This window comes from Podarcis muralis, chromosome 13, assembly GCF_964188315.1.
Source record: "Podarcis muralis chromosome 13, rPodMur119.hap1.1, whole genome shotgun sequence".
Lineage (NCBI taxonomy): Eukaryota > Metazoa > Chordata > Lepidosauria > Squamata > Lacertidae > Podarcis > Podarcis muralis.
The window spans coordinates 5,685,904-5,698,337 of record NC_135667.1 but is presented as its reverse complement, the minus strand read 5'-3'; the positions used below and the strand labels follow the sequence as shown (position 1 = coordinate 5,698,337).

At 49.6% G+C, this 12,434-nt stretch overlaps 1 protein-coding gene across 6 annotated transcripts in view; it reads right to left on the bottom strand.

The window, feature by feature from the left end:
• Positions 1-12,434, bottom strand: part of PER1 (period circadian regulator 1) — a 35,950-nt gene that overhangs the window by 14,562 nt on the left and 8,954 nt on the right. For 2 of the 6 annotated variants that reach the window (XR_013390337.1, XM_077916869.1), the window contains exons 1-11: positions 8,751-8,889; positions 6,541-7,013; positions 6,284-6,382; positions 5,696-5,850; positions 5,138-5,259; positions 4,354-4,555; positions 3,958-4,009; positions 2,179-2,321; positions 1,177-1,255; positions 676-782; positions 332-485 (exon numbers count right to left, since the gene is read on the bottom strand). Coding sequence is in view for 5 of the 6 variants with exons in the window: in XM_077916869.1 (XP_077772995.1) it covers positions 332-485; positions 676-782; positions 1,177-1,255; positions 2,179-2,321; positions 3,958-4,009; positions 4,354-4,555; positions 5,138-5,259; positions 5,696-5,850; positions 6,284-6,382; positions 6,541-7,013; positions 8,751-8,879 (1,715 nt within the window). In the remaining variant the exon portion in view is untranslated. Of the gene's footprint in view, positions 1-331; positions 486-675; positions 783-1,176; positions 1,256-2,178; positions 2,322-3,957; positions 4,010-4,353; positions 4,556-5,137; positions 5,260-5,695; positions 5,851-6,283; positions 6,383-6,540; positions 7,014-8,750; positions 8,892-9,403; positions 9,787-12,434 lie in introns of those variants that run through there. The other 4 variants (XM_077916873.1, XM_077916872.1, XM_077916871.1 and 1 more) reach the window with 4 other exon arrangements.

The following is a 12,434-nucleotide window of genomic DNA, read 5'->3' as shown; positions in this document are numbered from 1 at the left end:
CATTTCCCTCCTCCCCAGAATCCGCCTCTTTTCCTGTCTTATCCTCTGATTACGAGCCATCGCCTTTTCCAGAGCCATCACTCTGCTTCCCACTCCTCCCCAATGGAGGTTCTCCTGCGGTGCCTTCTGCCTTCGCCCCCTTTCCCCCATGTTCCTGTGGCCAGAGGAGTCTCCCCCATTTCGGTCAACTGCACCCCACTCCTCCTCCTCCTCTCATTTCTCCTGGAATGATTAAGCCTCTGCTATTTATTTATTTTTTAATGAAAATGAACAGAGAAATAAGCAAACAGACCCTGCCCATCCATACAGGCTGAGAGCTCTGGCTACTTACGTCCGCACTTTATGCCTGCCCATGATGAAAGAGACTTTGCGGCTCCAGGGGTTGACGAAGCTGGACCAGCTGGTGTCGATGGTGACATATTCCCCATTGCGGGTGCAGAAGCGGATAGGTGAGTGGTCAAAGGGCTGGCCGCCGTACTGGAGAACTGGGAAGGAAGGAGGGGAGGATGAGAGGCGGGAGAGCAACCACAGCCCCCTATAGGGGGCTAGCAAGACACTACGCACACAGGCTTTTAATTGGATCTGAAAGCTACAATTGGCTTGAAACTTCCAATCAGGTTTTTTAAAAAAAGAAAAATCTCCCCCTGCCATTCTCTCCTTTATTTTGGTACTCACTCTTCTTGTGTATCGCCAGCATAAGAGGCCGGTCCTCTGGGTGCAGGTAGAAGAGGACAGGGGACCCAATGAGGTCCTGGGGGAGGTAGCCTAGAAGAGGGGCAGCTCTGAAAACAAAGAAAGCAAGGAGGGGTCACGAGGGGTCAGTGGGAAAAGGCTGAACATTGCAGAGGTTATAGGCATCGTCCAACTCTGAAGAACTGGTACTGTTCTTGTAACCCCAGAGAAAAATATAAAACCAAAGGTGCAGAGTGCATAGCTAAGCTGACAAGATGGACGGCCAAGTCAAATCCTCCTCCTCCTGGCCTGTGAAGGCCCCACCCACACAGATGATGGAAGTTTTTGGTCCGTGCTCAGCACTGCAGGCACATGCTCACAGAGGACAAGTCTCACTCACAGGAAGGAAAGCCTGGCACCACTTTCCAAGGACTCGCCTTCCTCCCCACACACCCCTCCGCAAAATACCACCCCATCTCCATTTTTTAAATCCCAGTTCCTTACCGCTCATCCACATCCTGAAATAAGCAGCTGGGGGTATGTCTAGTGGTGAAGATTCTCTTATCAGGAGGGATTCTGGGAGCTTGAAGAGAAAAGCATAGGATAATTCAGATGAGCTGTTTGGAAGATGAGTGGCATTCCCTGTCCTATGGGTACACAAAACCTGCCTCTCTTAAATTCCAAAAGGAAGTTCTCCACTTTGCGTTTCCACACTCCATGGAAAGTGTGCTGCGTATCTCGGGAATCCTGGCTTTTCTAAACAATTTAAGTGGCTTCAGGGGGGAAACTGACATGCAACCTTCTAGGTCACGGGCAGGCTAATGGCAGCTTGGCATTTTGCACGCACAACGCAACTGCTTTTCTCCCCCTGTCCTGGTCTTGACGATAACAAGAGCACATGCACTGTTTGAGAAGAGGAGGAAACTGGACCTGCATGCTCTTGCAATCCTAGGAAGAGGCTGGTTTGGCTTTTTCTATGTTTCACATAGAACAGAGCAGCTAGGCCATTCGCACGGCTACATGCCCTATTTTACTCTCCAACCCACTTCTTCACACAGCTGGGGAAGATCTGGATTTAAGCACACAGTTCTGCTGCCCAAACTGGGAGGAGCAGGATTTAAAGCTTGCATGCATACAAAACTTGTGTGCCATTATATGCACCTCTCTTCAAACAGGTTTTCAAAGGGGTTAAACTAAATTTTGCTCAGGATGCTGAGAGTTTAAGCAGCAGACGAGAGATGCTCATTCCCAGCGTGGAGGAAAAGCACAAGGAAGGCCCATGTGACTAGATGCTAAGAGGGTCCCTGCTTCCCAAGCACCTTCAGCCCAACCTCTGCTGCCATCGTGTGGCCAGACACGGGAGCGCATGGTGCAATTTAATTTGTGGGATGGATTCCTAACACCACCAGCAAAACGGGCAAAATGAAATGGGGCACAGAGACATGGCATGGGCGCTGCAGAGGCTGCCTGCAGGCCCTGCTCTCTCCCGCCTGGACACCCCCTTACCTTCGTAGCCCGAGTGGATGCGCTCGGCGATGAGCAGGCAGCAGGGCTGTCCCTCGGCGCTGTCCGAGTCCTGCACTTTGGTCAAGTAAGGCGTGAGCCGGAAGGGGTAGTAGCGCAGCCCGCGACCACTCTCGTAGCCTCCGCTGAGAAACAAATGCCTGCAATAAGACCAGAGGCCAGAGGAGACCAGGACGACCAGGAGGGAGCAGAACAGCAGCAGCCGTGACGGGGCCAGAGGTGGGGAACCTCGCAGGTGCCACCATGTCCCTCCTGCCCACCTGTCACCCATGTCACACCTGGGGGAGGGGGGTCCCCCCTTCTCTCACCAGCTGACTAGAGGAGGGATTTTTTTTCCTCTCTCCTCAGGTGGGGCATCTTCTTTCTGCACCTTATTTTCTATATCGATTTTTTCCCCCTGGAAAAGTTTAAGCATCCAGTAAAACCCATAGCCCCGTAGCCACCTTGCAGTGGCAATGGCAAAGCCATTTCACAGGTGGAAAAACATAGGCAGGGAAAAGGACTTGCCCAAGGCTGCCCTGCAAAGCCCATATGCAGCTGAAAACTGACCAGGACTGTTTAAATTTCTAGGTTGCCCCTTGACCAAAGTGATGCTCGAGATGGCTTAGCAAGTAATAAAGTAGTACTATCAAGAGGAAAATGTTTAAAAAGATATAGAGAACTGGCTGTTGGGGCCACCCTATAATCTTACTTGGCACTCCGGTCCCAGAATGCACTGAACCCAGCACAACGCAAAGCTAGCCATCCACACATTTTAAAAGGTGTTGCTAGCAAAACATATTGGCATATACATACAAATAAATAAATAAATACAGTGACACAGGCTTTCCACTTCTGCTATCCTGCTGCCTAACACACTCCTTGTTTGTGGCTCACTGGTTTGGGTCTAACTCTGAAAGCATGTGCGGAGCAAGGAACTGGAGTGGGTAGATGCAAAATGCTCCCCCCCCCCCAAAAAAAATAATCCAAAGCAAACTGCATCCTTCTCCCTTTGAAAGAGGGATATAGGCCAACCCACGAGCACGTTAAATGAGTTGAAACCTGCCAAGGAACACAGTCATTCTTCAGGCTAAGCAAGGAGACACGGACGACATGCGAGGCCAACCACGTGATTCACACATGTCAAATTGTAGGGAGAACACCACTTGGGGTGGAGGGTAAAAACACAGACACTCATAGAGGATGAAATGGGAGCCCTGAGCCTTGCTCCACGTGGCCGAAAAAGGCACTGTTCTCTTGCTCTCCTATTTGGTGAGATTTTAAAAAGTCACCCTTTCTGTCCCCTCAGCCCTCAAGGAAGCCTGGGGATGAAAATGATTGGGGGGGGGGCAGTGTTCTCTCTCCATCTTTGAAAAATTCAAATGCTGCGATCTTCAAAACACAAGAGGCACAGGTCCTGGTTCTTTTGGGCACACCTGAAGGTTGGTTTGTTGCCAAATCAGATTTGTGCAGCTAGTACAAGCAACCTCTGCCAATTTAAATACACCTCAGGACCCAGATTGCCTACACTTTCAAGGGGGACTATAAGAAGGCAAAGCTGCTCAAACTAGAAACTGTTTGCCCTGCGGGAAAAGACAGCAAGGACTTTGGTCTACAAGGATCAGGCAGGATCATTTCAGGATGGAGCCTCCTGCTAAACAGCCCATACAGATGCCAGGAACCCTCATTTAGGAGCCACTTCCCGGAATCGGTCTCCACCATTCCTTCCACTTAGCCCAGCTCCCTTCCCCTCCCTCAAAATCTGATGGAGGCAAAACTCACCTGATACGACAAAAGACCGATTTCTCTTTGGTGTAATCCATGGCAGCTGCAGCTGCAAAGAGGGAAGGAGGGAGAAAGGGGCAGATGAAAGATTAGCTAAGAACTGCAGCAAGCTGGAATCCGGCCCTTTGCTCTGTTCCTTACATGAGCCAAGTTCTTAGCTGCTTCAGAAACTGGCAAGCTTCTTTTTAAAACCTGAGGTGAGATGCAAGAGGATTTCTCAGCCACCGCAAAGGGCGTAAAGGTACCATTTGGGGGGTGGGAGGAACTATAGAAAATGAACACCCTTGCCGCTTCGGATTAGCCCAGTTCTCTAAAGCTGCCTGTGCCAATCAGGGGCCCTCTGGGTGTTCTGGACTACAAATCCCATCAGCCCCAGCCAGCCAGAACACTTACTGGCAGAGGTGCAGGCGCTCCAGGAGGGCAAGTGGTATGGCGCTGTGGACCCATAGAAGATGCTGACATCTTGCGGCGCCAGGAACTCTGCAAACTTGGCCCCCTTGAAGACATCCTTCTTGCAGCGCAGGATGAAGGCTGCCTGATCTGAGATGTAGACGATCTTCCCCGTGGTGAAAGAGACGGCCACCGAGAATGTGTCCTTTGAGAGCAAAAGCAGCAGGGTTAAGGTTGGGGAATGGCAGCTGTTTTATGGGTGTGGTCTCCCCACTCAAGGAGGAGGTGAAGGCATTGTTGGTATCCATCAAAGCCACAATAAATGGGGGAAAGGGAGAACTTGTTCTCAAGGTGGATTCTAGTCTTGACAGCTGTTTTCAAAAGGGTTAGGCCAATAGGGAGTGGGCCAGGCCTACGAGAGGCTGCCAGCCATGGCAGCTCAAAGGCTGCTGATCTGGAATTACCAAATGCTGCGAACACAGAACAGGGAAAGGCCACTGCTTTTGCGCCCTGCTCAAGAGGTGCCTGGAAGCTTTAGGCTGGCCTCTGCTAAGGAAGACAGGGTGCTGGGTTCAGCTTGGTCCTTAAATACGCAAGGAGATATTGAAGCTAGCAGCACCCAGCTGGATTGCAGTGTCCATGCTGAAAGCACTGGGGAAGCAGGCGTGCACACTGGAAAGCCAGTCAAGAGCACTTCTTTAACGAGAGGCAAGATTTCTCTGGCAGCGGCAAAATGAACAGCGAGAAGGAAAGGCCTGGGATGTGACAAACAAGGCAGAATACTCACGGGGTTCTTGAGAGTGTATTCTGAGGTGATGCTTTCCAGCTCCTCAATAGTGTAGGTGGACATGTCCAGATTGCAGGGCTGGTGGTCATCAATGGTCCACTGCTGGTAGTAATCCTGGCTGGCTGGAAAGGGGGAAGGAAGAGGAGCATGTTAATGAGAGATCTACAGAGCTCTGAAAGGCAAAAGGCCCTCGCTTTACGTGTGACCAGCTGGGAGCTTTTATTCTACAGGATCGCACCTGGACCCACACTTTTGTGGGAGAGAAAAACAGGCGCATCACCCTTACACAAAAGCCCACAGGCACTGTGCAAACCACATGGAAATTACCGTGCTCGTCATGCCAAAAAGGACACATAAAAGAAGTGCCTGCCCACGGCCCTTTGTGCCTCAATAACCCGACTTCTGGCAGGGGTTTCTGGCTCAAATAAGGGGAAGAATTTGAGGGGATGGGTGAGAATGGGACCTTTATTGAGGCAGCTGGCAAATAAGTCTGTGCTGCTGTGGTTTACAGCAAAGTCAGGAAAACATAAACACACACACACAAGTCACAGAACGTACCTTGCACCTGTTTCACACAGGACAGTGCATACTGCAGGGTGGCCAGAGTCCCCGACTTCCCCTTGCTGCGCTTCTCAGAGGGCAGCCGGATCTTCATCTCCTTCAGGGCTTTCATGAGCTCCTTCTGCGTCTTCACACGGGCAGACTGTTCACTGCTGCAGTGGCACAAGGAACACACAAAGAGGGGTCAAGTCAGCTGCAAAAAGCAGTCAGAGCTCCTTTGGGGAGAGAGTTGCACTGAATGGCTGAACTATCTGCGTATCTTTTCCCAAGTGCCCAATGGAAATGGAACCAACTCAAAATAACTTGGCCAGTTGTTGTATTTTTAAAGGAAGTAAAATATATCGATTTTGACTAAAAGCCACATACAAAATGGCTTCCCCCCCCCCCTTTTCCCCAATTGATTTTATGGCTCTTGTTTGACAGAATTCCCCCTCTTCATTATGTGTTATCCGAGGAAAGAGCACTCAGAAACAGCCATGAGTTTTCAGAAAACTCATTTCAGCTGTCAATTTTGAAGCATTTTACTGGACTTTTGTTCCCCACGTGCCAACCCAAGTATGTTCCTCCTGCCCAGTCCTTGCTTACCTGCAGCCGCTGGTGGATGGGTTGTCTTGCTCAGAGCTTGCGCTGAGAAGGCTGTAGGCCACAGAGCTGCTGGGAGGAGATGGGCTTTGGGAGTTGGAGCTGCAGAGAGATGCAGAGCACAGATGAGTTTAGCTTGCTTGGGCAGCAAACAAAAACATTCTATGAAATTCAAAAGTTTGGATCAGAATGGAGGAGCCCAAGTCGGTCCCACAAGAGACGACTTTCCCACACCTTTGCAACCCCAATCGCTTCCTTACCTCTTGTTGCTTTCGGTGGTTTCCAGGAGGGCTGAGTCTTTGCCGTTGCCACTGCTGTGGGAGCTGCTGTGGGAGTCACCATGCGACTCATTGCCACTGGAGCCATTGCTGTTGACATCCATGTCATCGCTGGTCTGGCCCTGGGCTTCGCCCCCACGCTGGGCTCGGGCTCTCCGTGGGGCTCCAGCCCCACCACCTCCGCTGCCACCGCCACTACTACTACCACCACCCTCAAAAGGGCTCTGCCCTGGCTCACAGCCAGCACTCATTACTGATTCTGGGACATGGACGCCTCCTTGGGAAACTGGGGGCAGCGGTGAGAAAAAGGTTGGGACTTCCACAGCTGCTAAGGCAACAACAAAGCTTTTGTTTTTCTTCAAAAGAAAGGAGAAGCACTGGTCAAAGAGGATTCCTCTATGGCCTGTGTCTTGCTGGATGGATTTGATCAGAGTTGAGAGAGTCTTAGGGGACACCTATTGGAGGGGGGGGGGAGAGACAAAATAAAGTGTTATAAAAACTGATTCAACAAGAAATCTGGATTCAGATAAGGCCTATGTTAGGGAAAGTGAGTGGGATCACTTCTCTATACTGAACCAAATATACTAGATTGCCTCCTCTGCCACGTAGATCCCCCAGGTAGCGGGATCTCTTTGCCATGATACTGAGTAAGTGTCAAATGGCAGCTGTTTGAGCCTGAAACCAAAACACAGTATTAAGTAATAGGGCTTACAGCGGATTATCTGGTCCAGTATCAGAAGCCCTTCTCTGCTTTTATATAAACTAGGCAGCTCTGCCTCTCGGGTGCTTGGATACGTGAACATCTGGTGGCTGGATGAGCACCATGGTCCTTCTTGGAAGGGGGGGAGGAAGGTGCTCTAGAGCATTACAGACCCCTTATTCAGGTTAGTGCTCCTAGATAATTAAGAAATGGCAATGTCCTGTGCCAAGTTAACTACATATGGCACAAGCTTCCATGGGCAAAAGCCTGCTCTGGAGGTTCATACCACATGGTAAGACAATCCTCCTGCCCAAAGTAGATTTTATTTTTAAACCCTTTGGTTGTAACTTCCACATTTGTGTGGCGGAGTCTTCCCACTTGCTTTCCTCCTTTTCTCCACTTCACAATTTCCCAAGAAAAATTCAGAAATGCAACAGAAACGTTGTATTGCCAATTTTACAGACAACCTGGTTAGCTTCTGCATCTTTCAACAGGTGGCAGACATGCAGAAATCAGCAGGGAAAGCTTGTTATTATAGCAAAGAGATAACCGTCACTGCCTGATCATGAATGCAGAACAAGTTGTTCTTAAAAAGGTATAAGGAGGAGGGTCTTGTGAAACAATCAGCAACTAGGCAGCCAGGAAAGGCCTGCCCAAAAAATGCACAGGACTGGAGAAGTTGGGGGGGGGGGGAGAAACCTTTAGTTCGTTTTCTATCACGTGTGTCCTTAGAGTAACAAGGAAGCCTTTACATAGCCATTTTCCTGGTTGCTTGTGGCTAGGAAATAAAGTTTTGTAAAACTGGAAGGGTTTTTACTTTAGGCCTCCAAAGTGATAGTTAGCAAATAAATAAAATAATGTGATTTTTTATTTTGCAAAGGAGAGGGAGAAAGTGTATCTAAGCATTGGCCATTGTGGGATTAGCTCTGGTGCCATGCCAATAAAAGATTTGCACAGTGTGGTCCATGCCAAAACAATGCTGCAAACGCCTGCGGTTTGCTGTTATATCCAATTTGCCAAACGAAATAAAAATAGACTGCTGCAAGCAGCGGTAAGGTTGACTGAGCAATTTTTTAAAAAGGGGTTTATGGTTCGAATCACGAAGTTTCAAAAACAAGAGCGCTTGCATATCAAAACAAGCTACGCTAACGTCAGAGGCAAGGAAAGTGGCAGTGGAGAAGCCACACACCCTTGGAGACTGCCTATCCCACAAAGCCACTTCCAAGCTAAGCAGTCATCAGGACTTTGCAGAAACTCCTGCAAGGGGTTTCAAGACTGTGGTAGCAGTGAAACCCATATGCAAGCACCAATGCAGAGACAGTCCCATTTGAGATATCATGGTCCCCACACACACCCTTTCCCCCTTCTATTAAGTGGCCCAAATAACCATTTTCTCCTCCCAACTTCCCACAAACCCTCTCTCTCTCTCTCTTTCCCTCCCTGCACCCCCAACCATGCAAAAAAAAGAAGAAATCAGAAATTGCTGGCTTACAGGTTGGCCCCTTGCTTTCAAGTGGGGGTTTCCATCAGCTGGAAAAACAGCACACAGGCACACACACACACCCCCAAGAGGCATGCAGAAAAGCCGCTCCTTCCAATACCCCCACCCTACCCTCCTCATCTGCAGTCTAGAAATCTGCCCAAGCTCACACCCTTCGCTGTGGCACACAGAGAACAGGAGAGAGGCGATCGCAGAGCCACCAGCCACCTAGAAAGACTGTCCTACTGCAGCCTCCCACAAAGTTGCCCAGAAATTCCCTGTCTTGCAGAGAGAAAGAGAAAGGAAGACACTCCCCCTTCCGCCTCAAGCACATGCCAAAGCGTGTGCAGCCCGTGTTCCTCTTCCCTTCCCCGCCCCCACTGCCAGCCACATTACGAAGCCTCTTTCGGAAGAAAACACAGAGAGGACATTCCGTTCCCGAAGAGCCCCACGTGATGCAGCCGTGGGAGCAGCCGCTGCCGTCATCGCACTGGAGCAGCCAGGGCAGTGCCTAGACTTTGCCAAGCAGTGCAGGGAAAGAGTAGATGGAAACCCCTTTGAGAAGGCGGTTTAAAGTGGGGGGGAGCATGCCCAGTATCGCTAATAATAATAATAATAACAAATAACAACTCATTATGTATATGCCACCCTTTTAAGTTACTCACCAGTGGTGCAAGTTAGAAGGTCTTGCTTCTTTGCAGCTATTAGCCGACACAAGCCTGAGATGGGGAAAACTGCTCTCCTGTTACCCTTGACCAGCCCCTGGCGGCTCCGCTGCTGACCCAACACATCCTACGGCTGACCATCCTCCAGAGAGCAGAGCGGGGAGCACGGCTGAGTTGTGGCAGCACGGCACACTGTGGGCAGCAGAGCCTGGTTAGCCTTCCCTTCTCAGCAGAGTCTGCAGCAGCCCACTGTGTAACCAGGCAGGCAGGCAGGCGGAGTAGCTGCAGCCAGGAGCCCAGTGATGTCAGCAACCCAGTTAAACACTCCGCACGTGTACTGAGGTGCTGCTACCAGCAGGGCCTGGGAGGATGCCATTGGCTGGCTGGCAGAGCCAATGGGGCCGCAGAATTCTGACTGCATAATCACCAGCAACGGGTTTGTCATTCATCCAGGGACTGTGCTTGGGGAAAGGGGTGGGGGAGATTAGAGCGCAAATAAATGCCAATAAGGGCCGGAAGACGGATGCTCAGCCCCAGCGTGAAGAGTCTATTTGAAGGCGCTCAGCTACCATGCGGGTCGGTTGCTATTTAGAGCCATGCACACAAATTAAAGCACTCAATAGCACTTCCTGAATCAGCTCTTCGTTGTCATGCTGGCACCAAGCTCCGGGCCTATTCTGTGCCTGCTTTTCCATTGCTGTTCCCATTTTTGTTTTGGAGCCCCCATGGTGGGCGGAGCCACAGGCAAAAAAAAAAAAAAAAGCATGAGAAATGAAGTGTGGCTCTCGCACCTTTTGTGCAGCAGGCTACATTGCAGCCACACAAAGTTCGTTGTGCACAATCATGCACATAACTTTCCACCCAAGCAAGGGGAAGGCTCAAAGATCGTTTCAACCAAGCCAAAGCATTCAATGAGGGTGCTGAGGAGAGGTGTGGCCGGAGGTGCGGCGGGGGGGGGGGGTACTGGGCCCCACATCTCTCCTGGGGGTGATGCAATGGCTCGGGCACCTCCAGCCTCCACAATGCCTGAAAGGGCAGCATGGGGCTTGCTTCCGCCCGTAGCTTCCCCCTCAGGCTCCACACCACTGAAAAAAAGCAACGGAGGCCTGCAGGGCGCCAGAGTGCAACGGGGCTCAGGCACTGGGATTCTGGCATGCCCTGTCACATCCTGCAGCACCTCGCCCTGCCCCTGCAGGTGTCTCATCCCTCCATGTGCACCACGCATGTGCAGGGCGCATGCACCGCCCCAAGCCACTAGCTATGGTATCACTGGGTGTGGCCTGGGAAGAGTACTGAGGGCCAGAAAGATAGAGCTAAGGGCCAGATGGACCCAGCCCTGAGGCCTCTCCCTTCACTTACAGAGTGCTGTGTGGGCAACATTACATTTCCGTGCCCAGCTGATGCTCAGTGCCAAGTTGTTTCACCTGGACTTTCAATATTCAAAGGGTGTTCCAATTTTTGTGGAATCGGAAGGAAACTCAAAACTCACATGAAGGGGCAGAAGGATTACACTCACAATTCAAACAGCAAATATTCCTTTTCTAAATTTTATTTTATTTATAACCCTCTTTTCCCTTTCCCATTTGTTAAATGTGCAAATAAAACATTATTTTTTTAAAAAACTCAAATAAGAAAGAAAATAAAACAACCTCATAGTTCATTGATCACAACAAATATTATTGCCTTTCAGTTTAGTAGCACAAACACCTGGTGCAGTGAGGCGCTGGGCACAACTGCTAGAAGCCAGCATGGGGCACATAAAATATTGACTCTGGCCGTATTATCTGGCCATCACGCTTCCTTACTTTCTGGTGATAAGACCACTGCAGCGGATGCCTTTTTCTGCCCCAGGCAGCCTGCCAGCTGCCAGAGGGACCAGTATTTTCTTAGCAGATAACATGCAAAACAGAAAGGCTGCCAGGTTCCTCTTCCTCCTCCCCCCATATCTCCAGTATGCCTCTTGTTTTGGCTGTCAACCAAGGATTTGTAGTACTGTACAGTTTAAAATGCACCCCTTGCTCCCTGAAACTTGAAATGGGCTATTGTGGCTCCTATGCCTCCCATAGCTCTCTGGCAGGCAGAAAATTCGGTAAGTACCACTGAACATTACTAGCCTGCTCACCCACAAATAAGCCTGCTTATTTACAGCTGTTACGAACAAAAAAATAAAAGAATGCAATCTGCCATACCTAGTCACCTGGAGCAGATTCTTCTTCACCGCGAGCAAGCAAGGAGAGCAGCTATATCCAAGCTTGACATAACTCTGCCCCTTGCTGCCCTGAAAACTCTCATGAAACAATCTCACATCCTTTTTGCCAACAATGGAAAGCAACTAGCGTAATAATTTCTGTGTCTGAATAGTTGCTTTAAAAAAAAACTATGAATTTTTTTTTCTGTTCTCGAATATTTCTGGACAGGGTGTCTCCTGCTCATGTTCCTGTACTGTATACTGATGCCTTGATTTATATGTTATGTAATAGTTTATTTTGCGTAATTGTTATGCCACCCGGGAGAGCTGCCTGAAAGTGCTTGTATTAGTGCTCAGGCGCCTACAAGGTTTGGGTATTAAAAGGGCGCTGCAAGAGGACGTTGGCAGGCAGAAACAAGTTGCAGTGGGAGGACTCAAGGGGTGCAAAGAATTGTTGCAGAACGCCCAGAAAATAAATGCAGGTAGCCTGATCAATAAATATATTATTGCAAAAAAAGTAAAAATGGGGACTTGGTACTTTCTCAGTTGTCCTGCAGCTTTTGCATTCGCTGGCCAGGAAGGTGGAGGCAGTTTAAGTGCTTAATGAACTTTTTGCCAGAATCATGCCTGCAGTAAAATTGCTGCATTTAAAACTGAAAGCTAAAATTCAGAGGGGCTTGAACTATTCATGGGCTGGGGGGAGGGTCACCCCCCCCCCAGCCTATATAGGTGATTTCCTTGGGTTGAGATATGGGGAGAAGCATAAATCAGAATGCTTTTGTCTCTTAACTACATGCAACACAGTTGCCAGCTAAAGCCCTAAAATGTTGCTATTGAATGAAA